Here is a 13,391-nt window from a genome sequence, read left to right as displayed (position 1 = left end):
TGCTCACTATTGATTGCTTACTCGGATAGTCCGGTTAATTTTGGTCTTCTAGTTTCCAGCATAGTAATGACTTCCTTATGTGTTATCCTTACAAGTCAAACTGGCATCAGGTCTTGGTCAGTGGTGTCTGGAGCTGCCATCCAACACTCCAGATTAGGTGCTTGTACAGAGGGAGTCTGAAATCTTGGCACCTGAGCTGTTATGAAATTTGCAGGACATGACTAATCTATCTTCACAGAGTTTTTCTCACCCCCGATTTCCACTTGGCTTTTGTTTGATGCTACTGGGATAACTGTCTCTGATTCATATCACCTACTGCATGGTGAAAGATAAATGATTCTTACCTTTGGCCCACAAAGGCTTTTATCTTCTAGAAGCCTCTTAAAAAAATGGCCTATTTAAAATATGTCCTGAACATTGAATCATAACGTGATATTCCTGTCTCTCTGCATAACCTTCTGCCCAGTTTTGCAATCAGAAATTATTTAGTATTGGTACAAATATTTCTAGAGTAAATAATTGAAACCTTGCCAGAGTTCCAGAAATTTCCATTAATTAAATTTTTTTTTGCCTGAGCATATTCAACGACCTCAGTTATGGAAGCTGACAGTACAGAAATTGCTGTAGATAAAGAGATAAATGAATTGGGTATTATCTAAATGAAAATGATAGTTTGGGCCATGGTGGGGAAAAATTAAGTGACAAAAGGATGACAGTGTTGAAAAAAGAGAGGCAAAGCATCTGTAGTTCAACACTAAATATCAGAACTGCATTTATTAATGGTAACAAGATGATATCACTAATACAGTCAAATTAAGCTATTTTAGAGACCTTTCAGAAAGCCATGGGATATGCTTCAAGCATTACATTTAGAGTGTACAAAGCTGTGCAAAAAAACAATTTAAAGTTGACAGTGGGCCAATGCCACCTGCATCCAGAGGTCATCCCACCTTCATTACAATGGGATTAACTAAAGCCTGCTTGAGAAGCTGTTAGGGACAAGGTGAGAGGAACTACTCCACAGCAGAGTAAAACATGGGAATTCACAGAACTATCAGAACAATGACGCTCTCTGTTGCATGTGGCATCATTTGCTGTATTACTGACTATGGGTTTGGTATCGGAAAGTGTTGAATGGGAGAAAAGCCCCAGCAGTGCTGGTGGTTGAAGTGCAGCCTTAGCTCTGATGTCAAGGGCCTCACTCCAAGCATTTGCAGTTACATCATCACACTCCTAAAGTTAACTACAATAGCAGGCCAAAGGAGAAGTGGGATGTGTTATGTTGTCTCTGGATTTATCCTACAATTTTCTCATTTCAGCAGAGGAGACCATGATCTCAGTCCTGGGGGGATATAGCATGGAAACACACACCTGCTGACCCCAATGTAACAGCAGCATACACAGAGGGACAAAGAGGTCAGGAGTGTTTCTTGGGGAACATATGGTTTAACTCAGTTCATACTTTTCAGGCCTGCACTTTTAGGGTAAGGCTACTTATGTGAATGATTATCAGGAGACACAGAGGGGAAATACTCATGGAGAGAGTGGGAGTTAAATTCCGTTACTGGAGGAGAAGAGGTTACTGAGGTTTCAGGTTCTTGTATGGAATTTGGTAAACTGAAAGGTTCTTGCAGTCGGATGGTTTTAACTGCTTCTAGTGCCTCATTTAACTGTAAGGATGAAACCTGTGCAAGCTTTTTGTGTAGACCTGAGTCTCCCTGTTTAAGGTCAAAGGAACTTCAGAAAAATCCCAGCTGTGACTGCTCCTAGGGATTTATCTTAGGGAATTTTCTTCCACATTAATAATCAGCAATAAAGAGCAGAAGTCTGCACCTTTTATTTTTAGACTGTGGTGTGGAAGATAGTATCACATAAGAAAGAAGAAACCAGGCATTTCCACTGTCACAGACCTACTCTCACCACTGCCAGGAGGCAGAGGAGTTGTTCCAATAATTCATTACTCATTTTGGCTTTTTTCTTGTTTTAGGAAAAATATTTATCCCTAAAGAAAAGCCCATAGAAACCCGTACAGAAGAGAAAGTGACCCTGGATCCGGAACTAGAAGAAGCCTTGGCCAGCGCTTCAGATACTGAGCTCTATGATCTTGCAGGTTAGATAATGTATAGGTATGATCCCCCTACATGCCTGGTTCTTCTCTGCCTAACCTGCCACCAGCAGTGTTTCATGATCATTGGCCAGGCATCTGCTGTTTCACTTTTCTGTAAGAGTAAACTGACGATAAAAGTAAAAATCTACACAGAGTTAATAACGTTTAATTAATACAGGATCCTACAGAATAACATCTAATTAGATAACTTATGGGAGACGTATCAGCAAATACAGCACAATTTATTCTCTGACACTACTGAAGTTCAAGCATGTACAGTTACATTCTTCTCAGATATGCCAAACAGAAAGCAGTAAGAGGCTCAGTTTGTATGTGAGGATAAGAGGAATTATTAGGAGTAACCCAAAGAGTTTCTGGATTTCCCTCCCTGGATGTTTTTAGGATCCAGCTAGACAAAGCCATGGCTGACCTCATTAATGCTGGCAACATTCCTGCTTGAGGGGGCAGCCTGGACAAGATGACCCGCAGCAGTTCCTTCCAGCTGGCATTTCTGTGATGTGCATACTACATTGATTCAATTGCTCAAAAGTCTATGTTACAAATGTCTGTATGTCCAGTACTTAGACCTCTAAAGACCCCCCCTACAAGCAAGCATGACCCAGAGTGAATATTTTATAAAGGGGTTTTGTTTGGGGACCTAAACTAGAATTTGTAGCAGATATTTTTCTGCAGTCTTTGTTCCCACCTTTAACGTTGTATCCTGTTGCTGGTATTTACACATTTTAGCTGTTCTTGGAGTGCACAACATGGTCAACAACCCAAAATTTGATGAAGGAGGAGCCCGCAGTAAAGATGGAAAAGGAACTGTAAGAAGTAAGCAAGCTGATTTCTCTTGTGGGCTGTGTTTCATGTTCAGAGACTTTACACCTAGAGGTTGGGTGTATTGGTCTAATTTAATGTAATGTAACTGGGCCAACTTAATTAATCTAATTATTCATGAGGGGTAGCTCTTTAAGATAAATACAATCTTAAAATTAATTATGTATAATGACAACAGTACTATGCAAATAAATCATTCCTAAGGAGCTTTGCTTTCCTAGAAAGCAATATCTGGCTCTGCAGAGGTGCTTGAAAGTACGAGAGTATTTAAGAAGCTAAGACATACATATTGTTGTTCTGCTGCAGTTTAGGTAGAAGATGGAAAACATAGCGAGCTGTAGCTAAGAGGTGGCCACAGCACAGGCCAGGCCATCTCACCCCAAATATATTTGCTCACCTGAAGAATGACTTGTAGCCATGGGGCTCAAATGTGGCAGAATCCCTAGCAGAGTCACATTGGAGACTTGAGTCACATCGGTGACTACAGTCACATCAGGTTGCATTCACAAGGAGCCAACAACTGCATGGATGTGCTCCTGCCTCGGCTGCTCTCTCTGATCTACTACCTCCCACCTTTGCCTTGTGGCAGCGTGTTTATGTGTTGTCTGTTATATGGTTCCTTAGGTACACCGGAAGTGTAATCGTTCAGGAAATCCCCCAACAGTAACAGCTGTAGTTACTAAAAACAAAATCCAGGAATGTTTGCACTAGATAAACAGACCTCTGCTGAATCAGATCTTGGCTCGGCAGCCAACAGGAGGCTGGATGGGGGGAGAAGTGAGTACGTCTGAATTCCAAGTTTTTCTTGAGCACTTCCAGGTCTTGATCAGGGGCTCGTCACCTCCAAGCTCTGGAATATCAAGTGGGCTAAATTTTGCTTTTTAAGACAAAATCATGGAATGCCCTTTTCTAGGGAAATTACTCAAGAAGCTTCTTCTAAGGCCACGAGAACAGCAGCTATCTTTAACAAGGACTTTAATTTCCATGCTTCATTACTAAAGCGGAGGTGGGAAAGTTGACAGGACACCGTGCCACTTCACTTCTCTCAGGATTAAGACTGCTCTGCAAGCCTGCCTAACAGGACGCTGTGCGAGCTGCCATCTATCTCATAAGAGGCACTGCAAGCATTACACAGATTTCAGAATATTTTTATTGCACTGAGTCAAAATGTCAGCTATGTGAGTCAGCTACACCGTGCTCCAATCACACAGTTAAGAACCAGAAAGTCACATCTCTGTATTCTTTGGTCCAAAAGCAAGACCTTTTCTTAGCCAAGTAAAATGCTTTGGTAAAAGAGGGAGACATCTCAACAGCTGCCCGTCAATGCGGCAGAACAGCACGATGATTAAAGAAACAAGATATACCTCATGAGAAGCAACAAGAAATAGAAAATGAAAAATGCTGCTAGCTCCAGACTGAGCATACTGTGATGTCTAACCTGAGGACAGGGTGCTAGTGTCTCTCCAGCTCCCAGCTTGGCATAGTGTTACCACTAGTGCAAAACATGCTTTGCTGGTTTTTGTTTACTTTCCATCTTTGCACCTAAGGTGAATTCACTATATTCATTGTACCTACTCCCTAGGAAGGCTGGAGTGTTATTTAGGGATATGTGAGGTCTCTCAGGGACTTAGTGAAATAAAAAGTTCAGAGTGCAAGGGAGCAGAGTGAAAACCAGCTCAAGGTTTGTGTATGACTTCATCTCTACTACAAGTATGAGTTCTAACAAAGTATTTGGTTTTCTTTTGGCCTGTGGTATGGCACGAACTTTACCCATTGCACTGAGCAGCAATGTGCAGTATGTTGAGACTTGAGCATGTCTTCAAAATCACTCACTGTCTGCAACATAAAAGGGTTTAAACATACTTGTGGTCAGTAACATATTCCTTGGTGGGTTGGGTGGTCAGGGATTAAAATTAATCTCTGAAACTACAGGCATGGGAATTAGAAGTAGTAATTGTTTTCTAACCTATGTTTTTTATGAATCTCTAAGAATACTTATAGCCCATAGCTTCCAGCATTAAAATCTGTATCTCTTTGGAGCATGAATGCTCAAAGACTTCATAAATCTTGGTGCTGGCAGATAGACTTACTTTTCATGCCTTGATGGTTTTATTATTTAGAAAGTGCAGATGTTGCAATTTTACAAGAGCTAATTGAATTGAAATACAAGGCTGATAGCATCAGCCGAGAGAAGGAAAGCGAGGGGCCTCCTTCTCATGTTCTTTTCTGTTAGCACAGCCTCTTCATAGGTACAGGGATGTTTTCTGACTAATATAATGGGCAATTTCTGAGCACGCCTTTCCTTTACAGATATTAGACAAAGAACAAAGCAGACCTTGAAGTGTTTTACAGTGTATGTTATCCCATTTTAAAGCTGCTTTGCCTCAATTTCATTGCACCATGACTGTTGTACATAAAGGAGGAATTTTCCCATGATGATACCGCCCAGCCTCTGTAACTACAGCCTCCAATGACATGTTTCTGGGTGCACAGAAGGTGCAAAGTGCATGGCAGGGATAACAGGGCTGATACTCCTGTTTCCAAGTTTTGTGGTTCATATAAACCCTTTCTTGAATGCTACCGTACAAACTTAAATGGGAATTGGAAAATCAGACTGTTACTGATGATGCCTGATCCTCACATCAACATTTCATGAGATCTTGTGTTGCAGATGTGGTGAAAGGTGAAAAGGTCAAGCCCATCTTTGAGGAGCCACCTAATCCAACCAATGTGGAAGCAAGTTTACAAAGGATAAAAGCAAATGATCCTAGTCTCGTAGAAATTAATCTTAACAACATAAAGGTAGATGCTGTGGTTTCATTTATGTCATTTGTAGGAGAGTTTATTCAAATATTTACAAAGCCCTTGCCTTTTATCTTCCAATTTTGTCTCTTCAGAAAAAGCAGGACACACAGGAAAGGGGTGTGGAGGGAACTGTTGTGGAGGTTTCAAGGTCACCAATGCCTGATACTGAATTAGATGCCGATTAAAAGCCCAAGGGGTGACTCTGGATGCCTTTCTTTAGCAGACTGTAAAGCAAGACCTCTCATGGGCACTATGTAATCATCACCAGCCAAATTCAATTAGCCCACCCATGCAAATGGAGGAGGAGCTGGCATGTAGAGACTAAACAACCAACGGCAGGAATAGGAAAGTAGCTCAAGATCAGTCACATGCTTGTGGTGGCCTGACCCAGTTAAAGGCAGTGCTGACATCGCATCCTGGCGCAGGCGTCTCATGGGTCTCTGAAGGCCTCTATGAACAGAGGACACTTTGTCCATTCTGAGTTACCCTTAAAAGTATCAGGGATGTTTAAACTGCATAGACTGTGGCTATCAATCAGCTTGATAGTAATTAAAATCAGTGTCTAGTGATATGACTGGCTTTCCTAATTACTGGATTTGTCTTCTTAATGTAGAATATTCCTATTCCAACACTGAAAGAATTTGCAAAAGCTTTGGAAAGCAACACGCATGTGAAGACATTCAGCCTTGCAGCTACTCGAAGCAATGACCCGGTAGCTATTGTAAGTTAAACACTGCTTGGAAAAAAAAACCCTGCTTTAGGATGCATTCTTCATTTTCCCTCACAGAATTTCTCTATGACTATGCAAAGTAGAAGGGTAATCTGTTCTGATCTACCTCTATGTCCTTGTAAGCCTATTTACGTTCTGTTTCTTTGTAGGTACTATATTTTGCAAATTCCTTGTTATTTCCTGAAACCCTCAAGACATTATCTTGTATTCCTTCTTTTTGACCCCTCAGGCATTTGCAGATATGTTGAAAGTGAACAAAACACTGAAGAGTCTGAATGTAGAATCCAACTTCATTACTGGCACGGGTATTTTGGCACTGATTGATGCACTGAAAGAGAATGAATCCCTGACAGAGATTAAAATTGACAACCAGGTAAAGAGAGAACATTGAGTGAGTCCACTTTTGTTTCCCTTCTATATGGATTCCAAGAGGGTTCTCCTAGAGGGCTCTGGCAAAGTCAAGGCAGCTGCTGTGACTCAGTCATTCTGCAGCTCACATCCCATGTTTATGCAGCCAAACAGTGGAAAACTTCTAAATAAAACTGGTCAAAGCCAAATATAAAACCCAGAGCAAAATCTCTGGGGATGGGATTCTCTTTGTAGTTTGCAGCACAGTACTGAAATATAACTACTTATTTCTCTCTCATATGAGAACAAATATTTTCTTTTCTTTTGGGGACATTTCACCACATGACCAACAGAGGCAACAGCTGGGGACAGCTGTAGAGATGGAGATTGCCAAGATGCTGGAGGAGAACTCCAAGATTCTCAAGTTTGGATACCAGTTCACCAAGCAAGGTCCAAGAACCAGAGTAGCAGCAGCTATCACTAAAAACAATGATCTGGGTAAGATGCTACTACATCTACTCATCATTTGTTTATGTGAGCCAAGTCCTGACCTTCCTAGACACAATTCTTCCTGTCTGTACATAAGATTGAATTTCACCTCTACAGCATTCAATCTGCTATACGTGAGGGGTGATGCATAGCTCCACAGACTCTAGCGTAGACAAAAGCAAAGATCTCACTGTGATTAAAAGCTACTCTTATTCTTCTCCCAGCCCTCCTGGGAAGGAGAGTTACTTCAGTCTTTTCCATGGAGCACCCTGGATTTCCAGCTGCCCTGTCAGCTGTTCTGGCCAGTAAGGAAAAAGCCAAACCCATCCTGTTTGTTCAGTGAACGCAGAAGTCATTGCTTCTTTGCCCTGCCCATGACAAACCAAGCTTGCTCAACCAAGGGAACCAAAAAGATTTTCCTGCCTGCATGACCAAGTACAGGCAAAGACAAAGCTTTGCAAGTTTTACCTGAGCATGACATGCTCTGCTCTGTGTGCTCAATACATGGAATAGGGAGGAGATGACCAGGCAGGGGTAGTTTAGAATAAGAAGGGGGGTGGGGGAATATTAACTCTGTGTTTTTTAATCAATTCCACATGGGTATCAAACCATGATGCCTTTGCTGGCTTCAGCTTGGGTTTATGTCTGTGAGAACCAAGATAAGAGTTGAGCTGGAACCCATTTCTTTTACACATACTTTTATGCTTTTTCAGCTTTAATTTTTAGCAATACCTAAGATTCCAGTTATATACTATTTGTCCTGAAACTATTAACATTCTGGAATGGTATTTGAATCACCCCAACAACAAAGAGAAAAAGACCTTTTTTCACTATTTAACCAGATGCCATTAGACATCTGTCCTGTACCCAGTCTTCATTTTTCTGCTTTTGTATTGGATTGTTTTGTTCAAGATTTAGTAGGACAGAATACCTAAAAGAATTCAATAAAATAAATGAAGCAACAAAAACACTGAAAGCAGACAGAAATAACTGATGTTACAGTGTAGGCTTTGGAATAACACAGTCTGTCAAGAAAGCACTATGAGATAAATCTCCCGATAGTAAAGTAGTGGGATGTTTGTAGTAATATATTGTTGTTATTGACTTTCTGTAGTGAAAAGCATTCATTCATCCAGTTTTACTGCTTTTGTTCTGTACTTCAGCAGTTCAATATCAGAAATGGGACATGACAGTTTGATGTAACACCAAATTTTGTATCGCACAAACAGAAGAACCTCACTAATCTTTTCTGGCCAAGTCAGAGAAGACTCAATACATTTTTATTAGGGCAAGGAGTAGCAAATACTGCCCAACTAGACCTGCTGTAACGTATTTTAAGTGCTGTAAAAATTCACAATTAAGTGTTCGTCAAAATAATCTTGCCCATACACAAAGCTCATCACTGTCTGCTGTGCTAAATGGCAACTTCAACCTACTTGGTTTCTAGTGAGAATCTGGAGTTAATTGGTAATTAACTTACTATCAGATGGTTGATGCAGTCAGAGCATGTGAAATTAAACCAGATAATTTAAGGTCCAATATGTTGTTTTCCTTGTTGCCAATACTCATGGATATCAGTACTTAAAAGTACTTCAAATTATTTTCTAAAAGGATATGATTATTTCTCACCTATAGTATACACTTTCACAATTAAAAGTGTTATTTACTTTTGATGCCTAACGCTTAAACACTCCAGAGCACTGTCATACAGATCAGAGCAGACAACTATCAATTTAGTTGGAACACAGTGGCTTTTAAAAGAACAATTAAAATGTAGCAGAAATCTAAATGGAATCATTGGGAGGAAGCACTGGAAATGGCGATTTCTTCATCATCTAAAGCCTTTAGCTCAGATTCTAATTTTTATAGACAATGTGTTGATATGAACACTTGGTGAAATTCTGTAGTCTGTGATATAGAAAGAAAAGTTCAATTTAGATACAAATGTTTCGTTTAGCATTGAGATCTGTTAATTACAGCATTTATCGTCATAATCCCTCTGAGTATTTCTTAGAAGCTTCTTCCTTCCTATTCATGGTACTGGGAAGGGAGTGTGTTAGTGAGAAGAGTCCTTAGGCAATCGGAAAAGCAATAATGACTGCTCTTGTCTTGTTTTATTGGTCTAGTTCGTAAAAAGCGGGTGGAAGCAGAGCGGCAGTAGCCATGCCACAGAGGATGCAAGGCAAGATTGGAGGCCACCAACAACCGCAATCTCTGAGTGCTCACTGGTCAGAAGGGAGTATATAATGGCAATTGCTCATTTCTGTTAATGTCTCCTTTTAACCTTGAAAACACAGCCTGTTCGTTTTTAACTTTCAAGGTTAAATTTATTGTTTTGTGAGAAAGAATCACAGTTGGTTTGATTTTAATGGAAAAAACACCAAAATGTTTTGCAATATCTGAAGCCAATATGCAGAATCTTAACTGTGTTACAGAGCATAACACAGTGATTCTGACCCTTATTTTAGACACCTTTTGACATGTTAAAATATGATCTTGTGTATGATAAGGGATTCTCTGCTGAAAATAGAAGTTTTAGGGCCAAGTTCTGCAATGCCTTATGTTTGTGAATAATCCTTTGTATATAGTCCTGCTGAACTAAATCCTGCAATGGGATGCTCCCAGGAGTAGAACTAGTAAAGCCAGTACAGGTTTGCAGGATCACACCCTTGAGCCTCACTCCTGCGGCAGGATCTGGGCAACTGGAAGAGCACCCTTCTACCCTCTCGGGTCTCCACCCATCCAGGTCCAAGTGTAGGATCACGCCTAGACATCTAAACATTGTCAAAGCCTACTTGTTTACATAAGCTTAGGTTAGGTGCATCATTTTGCAATGTTATTTGTTATCCTTACTCCACATTGTAAAGTAATAGTAGTGCTGCCAATCCTATAGATTTTGAATGTTTTGGTTTTTATAGACCAACAGATTTTTATTTGCTACTAGAATGCACAGTTTACAGCTATTAATCTTAATCTAAACAAGTGTTCTCAGCAATATTTGTTTTGCTTTGAGCCATGTGTTGGACTTTTTTTAGTTCTAGTATTTATGTACATTTGTTAGTATTACAGAACTGTTCTCAGGACCTTTTAGATGAAGATTAATTAAACAATTAATCCAGGAAAGCAGCTGTGCTACCCAGAAAAAAAACATCAAAAGGGTAGTTGTGACAGCTACGTAACTTACATTTATAGGCTTTAGTTCAGGTTTGTCCCTGTATCACAAAGCACTTAGGTATTCACATCAGCGCTTACCTGAATAAAGGCAGATTTAAGCACATGCACAAATGCTTTGCTGAATCAGAGCCTTAACTCAGATGCTTGGACATGATCTTAACCCAGTGGAAAGCACTCCTAAAGAAGCAGCAGCTAACCCCGATGCTCAAAAGCATCAACGTTTTAGTAAGAATTCAGTCTGATGCTTCATTTTGTGTATTTTACAGTATAGAACTGTTCTACCACTGTTTTATCACTGCCAACAGCTCTCTGACTAACAGCCAGAGGTTCATTTTGCTTACATACACACATGCTGTAAGAGCTAAGGGAGACTCGGGTTAGGTGTGTCACACAGATGTAATGCTTTCAGAAAGCTGCAAAAATTACCTGGGACTAGAGCTGCTACCTGGGAAACACTGGCCTCTCCTTCGGAACAACAGGGATGAAGCACTGCTTCCTGCAGATGATGAATGAATGCTGGAGGTCATGGTCACTGCAGCATACTCCTGACCTGGGGGGAGAGCTGTGAGCCACTGTGCAGCTGGGCATCCGGGGATTAGACCCCAGGGGATCCCAAGAAGCAGTTGGTACACATTTGACATACTTCCCTGAGTGATGTCTTCATGACCAGAGCTAGGGTGCAAGCTGACAGGATGAACCCTCCCTCCGTGCCTTTTATAATGGAAATAAGTAGGTCCAAGGCAACACTGTCTATTTAACTCACTGTTAAATACTGGTCCTCACACTGGGGTCCAAACTGAGTAACTTATACTTAAATCCCACTTTAGCAAACTATTCTAAGGAGTCTACTGAGCTGGGATGTAAAGTGCGTTATCCACAATTTACCTCCCTAGAGAGCTCCCAGTCTTTACAATTTCCACCTCTTCCTCTCTTCCTCAGAATAAGGCTGAAACCTTTGCTTTGCAAATAGAAAACATAACACACCAGGGAGTCTTGCTGAGGTTTTCCCTGGATCCATGCAAGATTTGTTGTGAAAAACTTTGATATCCCATTAAAAAAAAAGTCAGGTTCTGTAACATAGTCATAACTCTGCATGGGCTTAAAAAAAACAGTCCTTAAAACCTCTGTGGATTACCACGGGAATACTGGGTTTTGCAGCACAAAGTCTTATGGATAGGAAAAATCATCATCCCCAATACCTAGAGATTAGGGTTACTAACAGACTTCAGTGATTAGACTCGCACTGCCCCTATTTCTTCCTAATTTGATCCAGCCAAGGGAACACCATTATTTTTTTTTTTTAATGTATTTTGAAGATTTTTTTTTACTGTAACTTTTTTTTTAAGGGCAGTACATGTATGTGTTGAAGGGAAACAAGTGCAATCCATACTAGTCTTAATTGCTATTTAAAGTGTTGGTATTTGCATGCAGCAGTTTTACAAGGATGGAATGGTCTGACTGCTCCATGATGCCTGCAGCGTATCATCCTGTATAGCTTTGCTCGGGGCCACACAGTGGTTATACAGTCTGGTGGCTCCATCCATGTTAGCTACAGTTTGCGCCATGGACCAATGTACCTGGCTAGGGAAGGTCCTGGGGGCTCTCCATCCCTTCCTGTTCCATGCTGTCTGCACAGGCACGTTTCCTCTGAAGGAAGGTTCCTCAGGCACTTGGGAGTATCTGTTCAAACACCAGCCCCACCATGCACTAGCAGACAGTGCCTGGAGCTGTGCCCCCATGGCAGGGACCTGGGAGGTCTGGCTCCTTCCAGCATGCATGAGGAGAATTCCTCAGCCCTGGCCATTCTCTCCAGGCAGCTGCTGCCAGCCCCTGCTGGGTGTCTCAGTGACCAGGGACATCTCTGTCCTGCCTCTTGTGTGTGCTCCACACGAGCTTGGCTGTCACCTGCCCTTAAGCATCACAAGTCAAATAACTGCAACAATATAAAGATCTGTTCAGTACAACAGCAGCACACAATGGTGATGCCTGAAGGCAGATTTTTGTATTAATATGATATAATATCATTTAGCTGGATAAAAATCTCTGCAACTAACATGAAAGGGGTTGGGATGTGACTATTTTAAATTCTACTTTCTATTCTCAGTACTGAATGGAGAACAGGGACAGAAGAGCCCTTTTTTCTTAAGCAAACATTCAGGAGTAACTTTGTCTGGTTTTGCACACTGCTTCTCGTGTTGACAGCTTCAGTTTGGTTTGTATTTTTTATACTTTTTTCATGGAAAAATCTCAACTTCGTACATGTCCTAACATATATGTGAACGATGTGTGCACTAAGGACCGTATGTGTATATGTATAACTCTAGATGAAGATGTAATCTCTGGAACAGAAGTAATTGCATGCGCACGGTGTGGTGCATATTACTCAAGAGGGAGAATCACCACGCTATGTAACAGTGACTCCCCAGCATCGTGGGTTTTCTAAATAAATCTACATAAAGGATTTGGCTTTTGCAATTTCTCATGGTTTTGGGCCTTGAATCAAGCCTCCCTTGACGCTCTGACATCTTCCCCCCACAGTACATGCACTGGGCTGGACCTTTGTGAATGATAGTTGGGTGCTCAGAACCAGCACTGGGAGTAGAGAAACCTCTCCCCAGGTTTAACAGACTTCCCAGATTTACCTACATAGACTTATGGGACAGAACAAGATGTATCTCAAAGTCTTGGGGAATTGGGTGATGTCATTGCCAAGCCACTTTCTTCTCCACGTGATGTCTCAGCAATTTTCCGTATGGCACTTCATTTGACACTGAGAACATACACTGATGTCTTCTAGGATATACATAGGCTCTAAGCCTCAAAGGAATCCAGGGCATTGTAAAACACCTAAAAGCATAGACTGAGTGTCGTGGTTTAAACCCAACCACAAACCTCATT

At 41.1% G+C, this 13,391-nt stretch overlaps 1 protein-coding gene across 3 annotated transcripts in view; it reads left to right on the top strand.

Moving 5' to 3' along the window:
- The window catches only part of LOC136018939 (tropomodulin-2), a 34,229-nt gene extending 21,275 nt beyond the window's left edge, over window positions 1-12,954 (top strand). For all 3 annotated transcript variants that reach the window (XM_065688628.1, XM_065688629.1, XM_065688630.1), the window contains exons 4-10: window positions 1,988-2,110; window positions 2,855-2,941; window positions 5,619-5,749; window positions 6,366-6,473; window positions 6,712-6,855; window positions 7,184-7,328; window positions 9,446-12,954. In XM_065688628.1, coding sequence (XP_065544700.1) covers window positions 1,988-2,110; window positions 2,855-2,941; window positions 5,619-5,749; window positions 6,366-6,473; window positions 6,712-6,855; window positions 7,184-7,328; window positions 9,446-9,480 — 773 coding nt within the window. In that variant the 3' untranslated portion in view covers window positions 9,481-12,954. The remainder of the gene's footprint in view (window positions 1-1,987; window positions 2,111-2,854; window positions 2,942-5,618; window positions 5,750-6,365; window positions 6,474-6,711; window positions 6,856-7,183; window positions 7,329-9,445) is intronic.
- The last annotated feature ends 437 nt before the right edge of the window (window positions 12,955-13,391 follow it).

The sequence above is a fragment of the Lathamus discolor genome, chromosome 8 (genome assembly GCF_037157495.1).
Source record: "Lathamus discolor isolate bLatDis1 chromosome 8, bLatDis1.hap1, whole genome shotgun sequence".
Taxonomy (NCBI): Eukaryota; Metazoa; Chordata; class Aves; order Psittaciformes; family Psittacidae; genus Lathamus; species Lathamus discolor.
The sequence above is the reverse complement of the archived record's forward strand: the minus strand, read 5'-3'. Positions and strand labels throughout refer to the sequence as shown.